The sequence below is a fragment of the Salvelinus alpinus genome, chromosome 13 (assembly GCF_045679555.1).
Source record: "Salvelinus alpinus chromosome 13, SLU_Salpinus.1, whole genome shotgun sequence".
Classification (NCBI taxonomy): Eukaryota; Metazoa; Chordata; class Actinopteri; order Salmoniformes; family Salmonidae; genus Salvelinus; species Salvelinus alpinus.
Window position 1 is genome coordinate 27,376,704 of NC_092098.1, and position 15,489 is coordinate 27,392,192.

The following is a 15,489-nucleotide window of genomic DNA, read 5'->3' on the forward strand; positions in this document are numbered from 1 at the left end:
GTTATTTTTTCTTTGCTATGTTAGACGTTGCAAAAAAAATCCATATTTTTCAGTTGTAGAATAGGGAAGTGGTTTGCTAGGATAAGGAACTGGGGACTCTTTTGCCCTGACATTAGATTTTTATAATTTGTAAGGGGAGCTAACACCTATGCAATAGATTTGCATCATGTCTTAACCGTCAACATGTTTCCCCACTTTCTTGGGACATTGTAATTAACAGTAAATAATGAGTGAGATTATATGTGAGATGTGAATGCAGAAGAGCAGTGGTTTATCAAACATACAAAATTATGTTTTTTTGGTTTTGATGTTAAGGCTGATAACATTAGCCATATCCATACTGTATGTATCGTTGTCATGCTAGAAAGGTTGGATACAGCACATACAGCATAGGAGTTATGGGACGAGGATAATGTAACAGGCCACTGGTAACTGATTCTCTGAAAGAATACTGAGGAAACTGTATGAGGTGGCAGAACATTTATTACAGGGAAGTGAATAATACTTTGCAACAGCAAGACTGGAGGGTCACATGCTGAAATATCCATTTGGGACCAGTTTTCCAGTAGTATGTAATGTAACAATCTATATAAATCCAAAATAGACAAATTCACATAAACACATTTATTAAGTCTGAATAGATATTGTATATTTCAATAATGTGCAATCTTTTTTTATATATACACACTGTATTCGGAAAGTATTCAGACCCAGTTATACATTTGTGCAAATTTATAACAATAAAAAAACGGAAATATCACATTTACTTAAGCATTCAGACCCTTTACTCAGTACTTTGTTGAAGCACCTTTGGCAGCAATTACAGCCTCGAGTCTTCTTGGGTAGCACGCTACAAGCTTAGCACACCTGTATTTGGGGAGTTCCTCCCATTCTTCTCTGCAGATCCTCTCAAGCTCTGTCAGGTTGAATGGGGAGCGTCGCTGCACATCTATTTTCAGATCTCTCCAGAGATTTTCGATCGCGTTCAAGTCCGAGTCCTGGCTGGGACACTCAAGGACATTCAGAGACTAGTCCCGAAGCCACTCCTGCGTTGTCTTGGCTGTGTGCTTAGGGTCATTGTCCTGTTGGAAGGTGAACCTGAGGTCTGAGGTCCTGAGCACTCTGGAGCAGGTTTTCATCAAGGATCTCTTTGTACTTTGCTCTGTTCATTTTTCCCTCGACCCTAACTAGTCTCCCAGTTTCTGCCGCTGAAAAACATGCTTCACCGTAGGGATGGTGCCAGGTTTCCTCCAGACTTGACGCATGTCATTCAGGACAAAGAGTTCAATCTTGGTTTCATCAGACCAGAGAATCTTGTTTCTCATGGTCTGAGAGTCCTTTAGCTGCCTTTTGGCAAACTCCAAGCGGGATGTCATGTGCCTTTTACTGAGTGGCTTCCGTCTGGACACTACCATAAAGGCCTGATTGGTGGAGTGCTGCAGAGATGGTTGTCCTTCTGGAAGGAAAAGTCAAATGTGGAAAAAGTCAAGGAGTCTGAATACTTTCCGATTGCACTGTATATACTCTTTAGATAAAGATAACAGTTAAAGGCATACAATGTTTGGTCTTCAACTATTTTCTAGCTTCAAAAGGTAGATTTTGCCTGAACTGAAAGCTGCTTCTACTCCGCTGAAATCAAATGACACTATCCATAATACATAATGCCATTTTTTTTTAAAGAACATTGGCACAAAAAGAGGGGCCAAAAATAACAGTTTAAAATCCAATGGGTGTTTTTCAGCTGAACAAAAACACATTTTGACCAGGGAAAGACTTCAGTATGTTTAGATAGAACATGACACCACAACATTAGGGGCGTAGAAAGAAATTAGTTGGTGGATGGGCCTGCAGAAATATGGATGGGGCATATTGTATAATTTTTGTTTTGTTTTTGGGCCTGGCTCCCCAGCGGGTGGGCCTGTGTCCACCCATGCCTACGGCCCTGTTCAACATTTCCAACTTTATACAATTCAAACCAGCCATTTCATCAAACAGAATACAGGTTGCATTCTGGTTTCCAGTACTGTATCACACAATTTATCACTTCAAAATGTTACGGTCTGGTCTAAGATGTAAATCTTACAACAGAGACTATAATAAAAGCACGATAAAATAAATACAGTATTTCCAAAGAAACACTTTTGGTGATCAGTAGGGATTAGATTCTCCCCCAGACCAGCGATATACCGCCGTTGGCATTGGCAGCAGGTTAACATTACTGTAAAATAAAATGCATTTGCCTGACTACACAAACTGAATTATTCCGTTGCGCTATGTTCGCTACATACTTGGGTGCATTGGTGAATACATATCTGCATTGGTGAAGTCAATTGTGGTGACATCAAAATGAAGGGTGGAATTCATTCTTATTTATATGGTTGTACAAAACAAAGTCATCAGTGATTGGATCATCTCTAACCAATCAGAGTATCAAAGCCAATGACACATTTTCAAAACGCCACTTTACAATTTGTTCTGGCTCTGGCCCAACCCTTCAGTTTCTGGGACCAATCAGATTTGAATGAGTTTGCATTCTAGAAATCATTGGGGGGGGTACTTTCTCTAATAGAGCCCCACAGTGGTGGTGTCATAAAACCCATAAAACAAAGTGGTCAAACAGGGAAATGGTTCCAATCGTTTTTCCAACATAAATTTTTTCCCATAGGGAATTTTAGAAACACTTGAAATAAGGGCTGTGTTTTGTGTAGGCGCACCTTGGCATGACATTTTGATAACCATGTAAATCTCTCTTGGACAAGGTGACTTTTATCAATATATTTACGCTCAGATTTGAAAATGCTAATTAGCATCAAAGTAGTCAATGCAAGACTACACATCCCTGCAAGCTCCTGCACATCATCTCTAGCTGACACCTTTGCTAACAGGTATTTTGTCAATTTAAAACTTGCACAAGACGACTCACAGAATTGTCAATTTAAAGAAATGTAGCCAATTTATTAATTACTAAATTTAGCTAAAATTAGATAGTTTATCCAGAGATTCTTACCTTTGCCTCGATTCGGCAGTCTCATCCAGATCATCATGGCATTTGTAGTTCTTTATGATAGCCACATTAGCAGATAATTAGCATTTCATTTTTGGGGGTAAATACAGGCTACTATATTGATAAAAATCACCTTGTCCTAGAGATAATTATTTATTTTATTATTATTATTATTTTTTTTTTCGGGGGACAAAATCTCCTTTGTTTTTGTCCTAGAGAGATTTACACGGTTATCACAACGTCACGCCAATGTAAGCCTACATGAAACACTGCCCAAAGTGTTTCTAAAATCCCCTACAGGAAGAATTAATTGTGGAAAAACGATTGGAACCATTTCCTTGTTTGACCACTATGTTTTAAGGGTATTATGACTCATTGTGGAGAACGTCCATGGACGTGGCGTAGCGTTTGGCCGGAGCAACATTGGTTCAGCAAGTGTCTAGAAATCCCCTAAACGCAAAAATATATTTTCATAAAAACGACTTAAAATGAACTCCAGTCCAACTCAAACGTCTAAACAAACTGAAATGTCTTCTTGTGTTTAAAGCACATTGGGTAAGGCATGTGGAGATAGCTGATAAATGATTGGATGGTCAACAGGTCTTGGCAGCATTGCATTCCTAGTCAAAGATATCAAGCAGCACCTTGTAAAATCCTGAAATTAAGGAGTCTAGTAAACTGTAGAGATAAATCCTTTATAAAAATGTATATGTAATTTAAGAATGGAACCACAAGGTGACATAACACAGCATTGGCTACCCTAAGAGACTGAAATGCATATTGTCATATGGCATCTCAATAATTGGAAAGTAGAACAAGTATTAAAGCTTAGATTGACTGAGGTAATCCAGATGATCAGGAAAGCTAGCAGGACTCCCGGGTCTCTATATTAAGGCTAATCTTGAAAGTATATGGCTTCATACAGACATGAAGTTTGATGCACACGTGTTCATCTGTATGCTTTCTGCGTCTTGCATGTCTTGTCCTAAGAAGGCACACCTCTCCCATACCCAAGATGAAGAATGAAATGAAGATTCTAGTAAAGAAAAAGGCAAATGATATGAGGATGGGGGAGGACATTTCTACATCTCTCATTGAATTTCACTGTAGTATCACTAAACTTTTTGAATTGCCAAACCATTACTTTTCCTGAGGTTTGGCCACTTGGTTGGTAAACAGGCACTGACTGCACATAAGAATGAAACAATAAAAATGGGTGACGAAATACTTAAAAACACTTGCACAAGTAACTGTAAAAAACCATGGGCATATCCAAGGTACTAAGTGTAACACATTAAAAAAAACTATGAAGACACAAGGTGAAGACCTGGCGAGACCTTTCAGACCAGAATAAGGCCTGCACAGAAAAATCAGGATGAATGCCCCTTTTCTATAATGTAGACGAGTGTAAGTACAACACAATGGGGGTAACTTCTTAAAAACAAAATATAAAATGAACGGTTGCTTTTTTTTGTTCTTTAAAAAAAAAAACATTCAGTGGTCCATGCAGATGATCTGGTCCTATAGAGCTAAGGCATCAGGGGTCTAGGAAATGAAAACGACTCTACTCTTTCGTAGTACTTTTCGTAGTAAAACAACAACTCTTGTATTCAAGTGTTTCTTGTTGATTTAAAGTGCATAATAGAGATGTATTGGAGTCTGGGTGCATTGGATTGTTTTCATGCTTGAGGGTTGGTCATCTTCTGAAGAAAAGGGATCTGTGGGATGATAAGAGAGAGACTGGGTTAGCTGCAGCCTTCACTGGAACAATGGAGAGCCCTGTGACTTAGTGAGAATCAAAAAGTTGGCCCATTGCCATCAACTGGCTATTTGCACATTACTTAGGCTTTGTCCCAAATATTTACATAGGGAATAGGATGCGATTTGGGACACACAGAGTGAGGAAACTGAGTGTAGATAGGGATGAAACATTGTATGATCTGTAGGGAGTATGCTCTGGAATGACTGCAATTCGACATGGACTTCACAGCAAAATTGTATTTCTATTGTGTACAAAAGTGCAAATGTTTATGTATAGGCCTACTGTAGATTCAGCCTTATAAACCTAGCTAGCTGAGGCTGGATAGATGGAATGTGTTCAGACACCTGCAGTGATTATGAGTATGGGCGGGGTATCGCTCATATAGCTACATTCTACTGACCCCCCTGGAATGTGAAGGTACCCCCTCCCTCCTCCCCTCCCCCCTCACCTTCATCAGGTCCACCCCTGTGAGGGCGTTGACGGACACGGGGAGCTCAGCCAATAGGCGGTTAACCTCGCCGGTCACACGACTACCGTCCCCGCTCAGGATGACAATCTCATTGGTCTGGGCCAGGGGTGCCGCCACCTTGCCAGCGATCTGTACCAACACAATGACACAAACCTTCTTCACCTGGGTGTTCTTCTGAGAGAACTCACCTAACACAGCCTTTAGTTGTCAGGTTTAAAGCAAATAAAAATGGTAACACTGAAAACTTCCATTTTCACTGAAATCTTCCATTTTTTCATGTCCAAAAGCTGACACACACATTGTACCAAATTATTGTGTGCAGCTCTATGTCAACTCCTCCTTACCACAACACTACGTATAAAGTGTTAAATGCCTCTCAGTCCTGACACACTGACCTTAGGCAGGGCCTCTAGGACCAGAGCAGTCTTGGCAGCCTCTCCATAATGCTGGTAGGCCTCAGCCTTCAGCCTCATCTTTTCAGCCTCAGCCTTCCCTATAGCCTCTATGGAACCGGCCTCTGCCTCTCCGATACGACGGATCTTCTCTGCCTCCGCTTGGGCCGTCAGCACCTTCTTCATCCTGTTCAGGAGGGCATGTAAAGGGTTTAACTCAAACAACATCATTAGATTGCAGACTAGATTTCATCGAACTACAGTATGAACATCGGCTACACACCTAAATCATAGCTATAATTTGGTTTAAACCACATCACTAAGGATCGATCATGGTCCAAACACACCAACACAGTCGTGAGGAGGACACAACAATGTCTCGTCTCCCTCAGGAGGCTGAAAAGATTTGGCATGGGACCTCGGATCCTCAAAAAGTTACAGCTGCACCATTGAGAGCATCTTGACTGGCTGCATCGCTGTATGGTATAGCAACTGCTTGGCATCCGACTGCAAGGCGCTAAAGAGGGTAGTGCATACCCTAGCTCCCTGCCATCCAGGACCTCTATACCAGGCGGTGTCAGAGGAAGGACCTAAAAATGGTCAAAGACTCCAGCCACACAAGTCATAGACTTTTTTCTCTGCTACCGCAAGGCAAGCGGTACCAATGCACCAAGTCTGGAACCAACAGGACCCTGAACAGCTTCTACCCCCAAGCCATAAGGGGTTGGCAGGTAGCCTAGTGGTTAGAGCATTGGGCCAGTAACTGAAAGGTTGCTAGATTGAATCCCCGAGCTGACAAGGTAAAAATCTATCGAAATGCCCCTGAACAAGGCAGTTAACCCACTGTTCCTAGGCCGTCATTGTAAATAAGAATTTGTTCTTAACTAACTTGCCTAGTTAAATAAAGGTTCAAAAATATATATAAATAAGACTTAAGTACTTAACCAAATAGCTACCTATCTGCGTTGACCCCTTTTGCACTTTTTTGACTCATCACATATGCTGCTTGCTACTGTTTATTATCTCTCACTTTATTCCTAGTTACAGATTTCCCCAGGAACCTTCCAGGGTCTGCAGAATGACATTCTTTATCTTCATCACAGATTTCCCCAGGAACTGTTCACAGGCATAGCCCAGCAGCTCATTGTCTACCATCACCTTCACCTGGAATCAGGGTAATAGACACATTGTCAGCTGTTAACTAGATACTTAATACACTAAAACATAGTCTGAGCAACATCAACATCATCTAGTTAGCACTACAGACAGTGATTATAGGTTATTTCTTAAAATGCCATGTATGCAAATCATACTTAGTTATTTTATTCCCAAAAATGTGGACAAATCTAACTCAATTACCTCGTACCCCAGCATATTGACTCAGTACCTATTGTTTACGAAGCATGTGACAATTCGATTTGATTAGCTACTACTGCAAGTGTGAGATGAAGTTGCCCCTACACACTGATCAGTTTTGTATTTTGGTTAGGATTTAGAAAAGGCTAAGCTTATCCTAGACCTATGTCTGAGTGTAACTTACTTGCTGCATAGATGCTTGAAAGGCAGACACTCTAGGCTCCCGTGGTGGTTTACTCACTTCCTATTTGTATGACACCCTCCGTTGCATCCAGAATTTGAACGAGCATACACATTGTCCTTATTTTCCATGCATTCTGGGAGTGGCTCAGTGATTGGTCACTCACTTCTGTCCCTCGGCCAGCTGTTGCATCTTGTAGGCCTCAGACTCGGCCGGCCTCTTGACCGTGGCGATCAGCTCCTTCTCAGTGCGGTCAATCTCCTTCTCCTCAATGGTGATCTGCTTCTTCCTCTGAACCACCTCGATCTCTATCTCCTCCAGACGGATCTTCTGCTGCTCCTTGGCAGCCTGCAGCTCGTAGGCCAGCTGGGCCTCTGCTTTCTGGGGGGAGGGGGGGGGTTTGGTGTGCACTAATGAATATGACCAGGGTGAATCTCTTATAAAGGATTAACCATTTTTCACATTAGGCGTAGATTTGATGTCATCGATTGACTACTAGGTGAATCTAATCTAGAGCAATGATGCCCATGTCTGATACCTTTGTGTTTACTTCTTGATTGAAAGCAGCCTTCTGCATCTCCAACCCTCTCTTAGAGTCAGCCATCTTGGTATCTGCTTGGAACTTGATGTCCATCATCTCTTTCTTACATTCTGCTTCCTATTGGGGGCACAGACCACAAGATGAGAAGAGAAGATTCAGTGTAGCAAAGACTAACATGAATACTGAGTGCGATGTACTGCGACGCATTCAGGGAATCTACTTGTTTGCAGTATATTTCTTACCCTGATTCCTGCGTCTCTCTCTGCCTCGGCCACTCCGATGTCTGCGTCTCGCTGTACTGCAGCTGTCTGACTCTTGCCCAAGGAACTCAGGTACTCCACTTTATCATAAACATCCTGACAAGGACAGGGAAAAAACACAGAGGCCCTCAGTCATTGTGCGGCAAGTGGTGTCACTTTAAGTGTATAAAGCTGTAATAGGATGACTGTGCTCCTGTCTCTTACCTTGATGGTGAAGCTGAGGATCTCGATGCCCATGCGGCCCACGTCGGGCGCTGCCACCTCCCTCACCAGAGCAGCAAATCTGTCTCTGTCCTGGTAGATCTGCTCCACCGTCAGAGTACCTGGAACACAGGACTGGGGTCAGTGTCTGGCTGGGTCACTAACCATAGACTGATATGGATTCCTCTATCTGAAGTGGTGATTTATTTAAATGAGTTGTACATTGTAAAATTGTTAGTATCCTATATCAGAGTTAAACCAGAGCCTAAAGGTCTGAGGAGAACATGCATACATTATATGGCATATAGAATTTGATTTCCTGAGAACATGTAAAATGGTTTTAAGTTCTATAGCATGACCTAATAGTAATACTCCTCTGAGACCCAATAGTACTGAGCAGCAGCCCGTGTCTGTCAGAAGGTCCCTACCGAGAATGGAGCGTAAATGACCCTCCAGGGTCTGCAGAATGACACTCTTTATCTCCATCACAGATTTCCCCAGGAACTGTTCACAGGCATAGCCCAGCAGCTCATTGTCTACCATCACCTTCACCTGGAGCCAGGGTAATAGACAACATTGTCAGCTGTTAGCCAGCTAATTAATACACTGACATCATCTGAGCAACATCAACATAATCTGATTAGCACTTCAGACACATAACTACACTGGCTAATCTATGTGATTATAGGTTATTTCTTAAAATCCCATGCATGCACATTATACTTAGTTATTTTATTCCCTAAAATGTGAACATACTCTGTCTGTAGTTATAAACTCAGCAAAAAAAGAAACGTTCTCTCACTGTCAACTGCGTTTATTTTCAGCAAACTTAACACGTGTAAATATTTGTATGAACATAACAAGATTCAACAACTGAGACATAAACTGAACAAGTTCCACAGACATGTGACTAACATAAATTGAATTATGTGTATCTGAAAGAAGGGGGGGGTCAAAATCAAAAGTAACAGTCAGTATCTGGTGTGGCCACCAGCTGCATATAGTACTGCAGTGCATCTCCTCCTCATGGACTGCACCAGATTTGCCAGTTCTTGCTGTGAGATGTTACCCCACTCTTCCACCAAGGCACCTGCAAGTTCCCAGACATTTCTGGGGGAATGGCCCTAGCCCTCACCCTCCGATCCAACAGGTCCCAGACGTGCTCAATGGGATTGAGATCCGGGCTCTTCGCTGGCCATGGCAAAACACTGACATTCCTTTCTTGCAGGAAATCACGCACAGAATGATCAGTATGGCTGGTGGCATTGTCATGCTGGAGGGTCATGTAAGGATGAGCCTGCAGGAAGAGTACCATATGAGGGAGGAGGATGTCTTCCCTGTAACGCACAGCATTGAGATTGCCTGCAATGACAACAAGCTCAGTCCGATGATGCTGTGACACACCACCCCAGACCATGACGAACCATCCACCTCCAAATCGATCCAACTCAAGTGTACAGGCCTCGGTGTAACGCTCATTCCTTAGACGATAAACGCGAATCCGACCATCACCCCTGGTGAGACAAAACCGCGACTCGTCAAAGAGCACTTTTTTGCCAGTCCTGTCTGGTCCAGCGATGGTGGGTTTGTGCCCATTGGCGACGTTGTTGCCGGTGATGTCTGGTGAGGACCTGCCTTACAACAGGCCTACAAGCTCTCAGTCCAGCCTCTCTCAGTCTATTGCGTACAGTCTGAGCACTGATGGAGGGATTGTGCGTTCCTGGTGTAACTCGGGCAGTTGTTGCTGCCATCCCGTACCTGTGCTGCAGGTGTGATGTTCGGATGTACCGATCCTGTGCAGGTGTTGTTACACGTGGTCTGCCACTGCGAGGATGATCAGCTGTCCGTCCTGTCTCCCTGTAGTGCTGTCTTAGGCGTCTCACAGTTCGGACATTGCAATTTATTGCCCTGGCCACATCTGCAGTCCTCATGCCTCCTTGCAGCAGAGCCCGGATCTCAATCCCATTGAGCACGTCTGAGACCTGTTGGATCGGAGGGTGAGGGCTAGGGCCATTCCCCCAGAAATGTCCGGGAACTTGCAGGTGTGTTTGTGGAAGAGTGGGGTAACATCTCACAGCAAGAACTGGCAAATCTGGTGCAGTCCATGAGGAGGAGATGCACTGCAGTACTTAATGCAGCTGGTGGCCATACCAGATATTGACTGTTACTTTTGATTTTGACCCCCCCCTTTTTTTCAAGGACACATTATTCCATTTCTGTTAGTCACATGTCTGTGGAACTTGTTCAGTTTATGTCTCAGTTGTTGAATCTTGTTATGTTCATACAAATATTTACACGTGTTATGTTTGCTGAAAATAAACGCAGTTGACAGTGAGAGGATGTTTCTTTTTTTGCTGAGTTTATAACAATTGGGTATATTTCCACCACTATTCACTCTCCTCAAGGCCAAACTCCACTCAGAAACATCTCTTCATACTGAGGACTGCAGTCATTGCTCATGTTGTGGGAATGTTGTGCTACACAAAACACTGATCTAGGGTGAATCTTAAAATAATTTTCCTGGATTCCTCTCTGCTTGCCTCCTTCTCAAAACATAAGAGGACACGAGAACATTGGAGGAGAAGATCAGAGGAGAAGATGTCCTCCAATAGTCTTTGTTTCCATCTGATGTTTTGAAAAGGAGGAATCGAAGGAAAATATTTGAGATTCCACCCTGGTTTTAGTAAGGACTGAGTGAGACAGTTCTGTAATGAAGAGGCTAGGTGTGGGTTTCTGTGTTAATAACAAGCAGTAGAAATCCTGAATATAACTGAGCCATAAGAAACTGTGTAAACTCTGGCCTGGTGCATATCATCCATGTGAGATATAGTCAAGAGTCTTTTCAGGTTACTAATAAAACAACAGAAGTACTAAAGGTGATGATAAACCAAGTCAGAGGAGATAAGATATCTTCAGATTGGCCCTATTCAATCAATCATTGAATCAATCATTTTAAAGGTAAACAAGTCAATGGCGGTTGTGTTGTCTGCTGCAGCTGAAAGGAAAGAGAGTGAGCTGGTCCTGAGGTGAGAAATGTGACTGGACATTGACTCCAATGAGGCATGCATTCAGAAATGGGCTGAGAGGAATCACAGTGTAATGGGAGGGGAGATGGCAATCATTCCTTGAAAACACTGATTACAAATGACCACAAACAGACAGACAAACAGACAGGCCACCTGACATAGACAGCAGGGGGAGCTATGCCAAGTGAAGGCCAGAACTGAGATGAGGACCCATGCAAATGTGCCCTGGCTCCACCCCCCCCTTCAAACACCAAGGTTCCTCCAGCATGCTCTGAAAGGTGTGCAGCAGTGGAGGCTGCTGAGGGGAGGACAACTCATAATAATGTCTGGAACGGAGCAAAAGGAATGGCATCAAACACATGGAAACCATGTTTGATGTATTTGATACCATTCCACCGATTCCACTCCAGCCATTACCACGAGCCTGTCCTCCTCAATTAAGGTGCCACCAACCGCCTGTGGTGGGCAGGGTACATTACAAAATAAAAACCATGAAACTGGAAATATGAGACCAATGATCGGAAATAATACAAATCTATTTCCTGCTTATTTAATTATTTAAACAACCATTTCCTACTTTCTCACACTCTAAGGTGATAATGACCTTCGTGAGGAACTGCTTTCATTTATTTATTTTTTTAGATGTTTTATTTCTCTCCCTGACATCTGGTTGAAATGGAAGCATTGTTTACTTTACGGCCGCCCACTTAGGAGGTTGCCAAGAGACAAACTGACTCTTCCAGTTTCACAAACATGTGGAAACTTATTTAGATCTCTTAATATTTTAGTAAAAGGTAATATAATATGAGAAATATGAGACACCATATGGGTGTGTTTAAGGTCAGAGGAAGGTGGGTATATCCACTTTCCATTATCCAAATCTGCACTGTCCCAACTCAAACCATTACATTGAGTTGGGACAGTCTCATTAAAATACAATGTCAAAGACTGTAAACTTCAGTCACCACCGTTACCATAGAAACCAGGACAGGAGGCTTGTATAGGCTCGTCCAATCAGATAGAGAGAGACCTGATGATGGACCTTGTTAGAGAAGTTCATCGTTAAAGCTCCCTCTGCATCAGTGACAGTGGGCTCATTGTAGTCAAGCCCACTGGACAGACTAGGAAACTAAGAAAAGGGAACATCACACAACTTGCACTGGGTTAGAAGTAATGGAATTGGTTGTAATGAATTACAAATTATAGACCAGATTAGTTGTAAATAAGACAGAAATGTCCAGTGAGAACGAATAAATAAAATCTAAAGTAATAAAGTAAATTGCAGGAACACTTGAACTTGTATACTCACATTGAATTAACAGTAGCTAGTTAAATACATAACTAAATTTGATTAGCTCACATTTTCAATTAAACCAATTGTCACGTCTGCTCCCGCTCTTCCTTCCCCTGGCGCTTGAGGGCACCAGGCTGCCCTGCATCATGCACTCCTGCCATCAATTACGCACACCTGCCTTCCCTCGTCACGCGCTTCAGCGATATTGGACTCTCCTGGACTCACCTATCATCTGTTTATTACCTCCCCTATATTTGTCAGTTTCCCTGCTGATGCATTGATTGTTTTTTGGATTTGTTTTCTTGTATGCTGACGCTGTTTCTGTCTCGTTCCATGTCCGATCCTTATTAAATGTTTGACTCCCCGTACCTGCTTCGTCTCTCCAGCGTCAATTCCATGTGACAGAATGCATCAGCCATCACACGAAGCATCGGGGAGTACTGGCGTTCCGGTTGGTATGGTGACATCGGCTCTGGGTCGCCACCGATGGAACCCGGGGTGCCTAGCCAGCTCGTCGGGATTCCACGTCCTAGCTGTCTCGAGAGATTTCCTTGCCCCGGTTGGCTCAGATGGCGCCCATCCCACGTCAGGCTTCAGCCGGATCGTCAGTTCTTGTTCGCCCAGTTCGCCCAGCCGGTCCAGGAGTTTTCTTGGTTTTGTTGGTAACGTCGGGGAGGATTCCGCCGTCGATGGAACCGGGGGTGCCTAAGCCAGCCCGTCGGGCTTTCACGCCCTGGCTGGCTCGAGAGGTTTCCTTGCCTCGGTTGGCTCAGCGGCTTCCCATCCCACGTCACTCTCCACCGGATCATCTGGCTCCCTCTCTGCAGCAGGATCGACAGGCGTCTTGCCTCAGTCGGATTGTCTGGCTTCCATGCCTCAGCCGGCTCGCCAGGCTCTCACGCTCCTGCCGGTTCGTTGGGCTCCCACGCCCCAACCGGCTTGCCCAGCGCACATGTCTCGGCAGGTTCGCCCAGGTGGGCGCCAGGGTGGGGGGGTACTGTCACGTCTGCTCCCGCTCTTCCCTCCACTGGCGCTTAAGGGCGCCCGGCTGCCCTGCATCACACACTCCTGCCATCAATTACGCACACCTGCCTTCCCTCGTCACACGCTTCAGCAATATTGGAGTCACCTGGACTCACTTATCATCTGTTTATTACCTCCCTATATGTCAGGTTCCCTGCTGATGCATTGATTGTTTCTTGTATGTTGACGCTGTTCCTGTCTCGTTCCATGTCCGATCCTTATTTAATGTTTGACTCCCTGTACCTGCTTCGTCTCTCCAGCGTCAATCCATGTGACACCAATTGTAATAACTTTCACTGCAGATTGGCACTAGGGGGTTAACACAATTAAATAATGATTTAAACACAAAAGGTTACAAAAAGTTAATGACTGTAAAAATAAGGAATGTAAATGTTTGGATGCAAAAAAACCATGTCAGGCTTTATTCTTCTTCCCTGTATCCCTTTAAGGAAGACACCATTCAAGTCAAATGTCTGTCTGGACTGTTTCTGCCTTGATATGAGGGTCAGTTATTCTCCACAAACAGCTAGCTCAACCTGATATTCATGGACATTAGATTCATCACTATAATTCCTGCTTGAGCAATATAGGGTCTATTTAGTAATAGACATGGGCAAATAATTTTAGTAAGGAGATACATTTTTTTTGAATCTGTAACAAACTCTGTAAAGTACTGTATCCAACCAGGGATGTGAGACTACACGCTCTATGGTGTTTACTCCATATTTACACTTGACCACAGACACAAACGTTTCACTTTAAACAGGCCTTCTTGTTTAGTGTAAAGCAAACAGGGTCTGAAATAACTAAACCCTTGCAACAGATTCTGACTAAAGAGAGTACAGCTACGACCGGAAGTTACTTTTTTGTAGCAGGCTAGGAGAATTTACACAGCAGATTAGGATAATTAACGTGGCAGGTTAGGAGACTTAGGATAAGGTTAGTAAAAGGGTTAAGGTTAGCTAAAATGCTCTCCTAACCTGCTATGAAAAGTCCCTTCCGGTCATAGCTGTACTCGCTCTAGGCACAACCTTTGCAATGAAGAAACATATCTCCATTTTGGAAAATTGTGGTGACTTGGCATATTTCTAGTTGTTCTAGTTTCTAGTTGCAACTCTGGATTATAGTTAATATTATAATATTAAAAATAATTAAATGTAATAATTGATGGAGGCAATTCTTCTGTTGTAACTTCTATCAGGAGAATGATTGACCCTCAGTCATGGCTATGGCACCAGTCCCCCTTGGGGAGAAGGGAGGCATAGGAGGGGAGGGAGGGGATGGAGGCTGAACCCTATCCCAATTTGAGCTGAAAGAGGCATTCCAGTCCATTCCCAGAAGGTAGACGTGGTACAGTAGGTAGGTGTTTTACCTGTGCCACCCCAGTGACAGTAATAGCTACACCCTCCGCTGTTTCCACATCCTCACACTTGGGCTGCAGGGTCATAATCTCAAGGGTTATCCTGTGGAGAACGTGGAGAAAATATAAAATAAAAATTGGCATGTTCTGGAGGGAAGAGAGAGCAAATAAAGAGAGGGGGAGTAAAAACACAAAAAGTGAAGGAAAATAAACAACATTCACCCAAGGCCTCCTCCAGGGCAGTGACAACAGGATGTAATTGAATGCTTTTTTTCTGGAGTGCAAAATATCATTAGGTTCCCAATGTAGATGTGATGTGCATCGAATCCCCACATTGAAATAAATATCAAGTCATGTAAACTTGTGTTTATCAACAGTGTAATAGCTAGCAATGGTGGGACACTTCTTTGCATCCCTTTCTCAGAGCATGCATTATGGGGACCCTGTTGCCAAAGCCCATAGGAGTGAGTTAACAAACACAGACGTTAGCTGTGTAGCAAAGCCCAAAGAACAATGACAGACAGCTGACTCTCTCTCCCTTCCACTGCAGAGGGAGAAAACAACGTGACATGAAGATGGAAAAACAAAGATACAGAGTAGTTAGCCAGTTAGTCCAACCG

General features: G+C 43.3%; 2 protein-coding genes and 1 long non-coding RNA gene across 9 annotated transcripts in view; 2 read left to right on the forward strand and 1 right to left on the reverse strand.

Moving 5' to 3' along the window:
- The window catches only part of LOC139537457 (T-box transcription factor TBX6L-like), a 78,507-nt gene that overhangs the window by 22,110 nt on the left and 40,908 nt on the right, over nucleotides 1-15,489 (forward strand). The window contains exon 10 of one of the 3 annotated variants that reach the window (XM_071338767.1): nucleotides 6,731-7,336. The exons of the other annotated variants lie outside the window; for them this stretch is intronic. Coding sequence (XP_071194868.1) covers nucleotides 6,731-6,759 — 29 coding nt within the window. The 3' untranslated portion in view covers nucleotides 6,760-7,336. Of the gene's footprint in view, nucleotides 1-6,730; nucleotides 7,337-15,489 lie in introns of those variants that run through there. 3 annotated transcript variants of the gene reach the window in all.
- The window catches only part of LOC139537458 (flotillin-2a-like), a 48,712-nt gene continuing 33,688 nt past the window's right edge, over nucleotides 466-15,489 (reverse strand). For 2 of the 5 annotated variants that reach the window (XM_071338768.1, XM_071338769.1), the window contains 9 exons: nucleotides 14,882-14,972; nucleotides 8,595-8,718; nucleotides 8,170-8,288; nucleotides 7,948-8,061; nucleotides 7,703-7,822; nucleotides 7,331-7,545; nucleotides 5,631-5,814; nucleotides 5,215-5,364; nucleotides 466-4,722 (listed from right to left, as the gene is read on the reverse strand). In XM_071338768.1, coding sequence (XP_071194869.1) covers nucleotides 4,684-4,722; nucleotides 5,215-5,364; nucleotides 5,631-5,814; nucleotides 7,331-7,545; nucleotides 7,703-7,822; nucleotides 7,948-8,061; nucleotides 8,170-8,288; nucleotides 8,595-8,718; nucleotides 14,882-14,972 — 1,156 coding nt within the window. In that variant the 3' untranslated portion in view covers nucleotides 466-4,683. Of the gene's footprint in view, nucleotides 4,723-5,214; nucleotides 5,365-5,630; nucleotides 5,815-7,330; nucleotides 7,546-7,702; nucleotides 7,823-7,947; nucleotides 8,062-8,169; nucleotides 8,289-8,594; nucleotides 8,719-12,166; nucleotides 12,322-14,881; nucleotides 14,973-15,489 lie in introns of all 5 variants that reach the window. The other 3 variants (XM_071338773.1, XM_071338770.1, XM_071338772.1) reach the window with 2 other exon arrangements.
- LOC139537459 (uncharacterized) lies at nucleotides 8,191-12,983 on the forward strand. The gene is made up of 3 exons (XR_011667539.1): nucleotides 8,191-8,306; nucleotides 8,658-8,729; nucleotides 12,873-12,983. It is a non-coding gene; the product is annotated as an uncharacterized lncRNA (long non-coding RNA).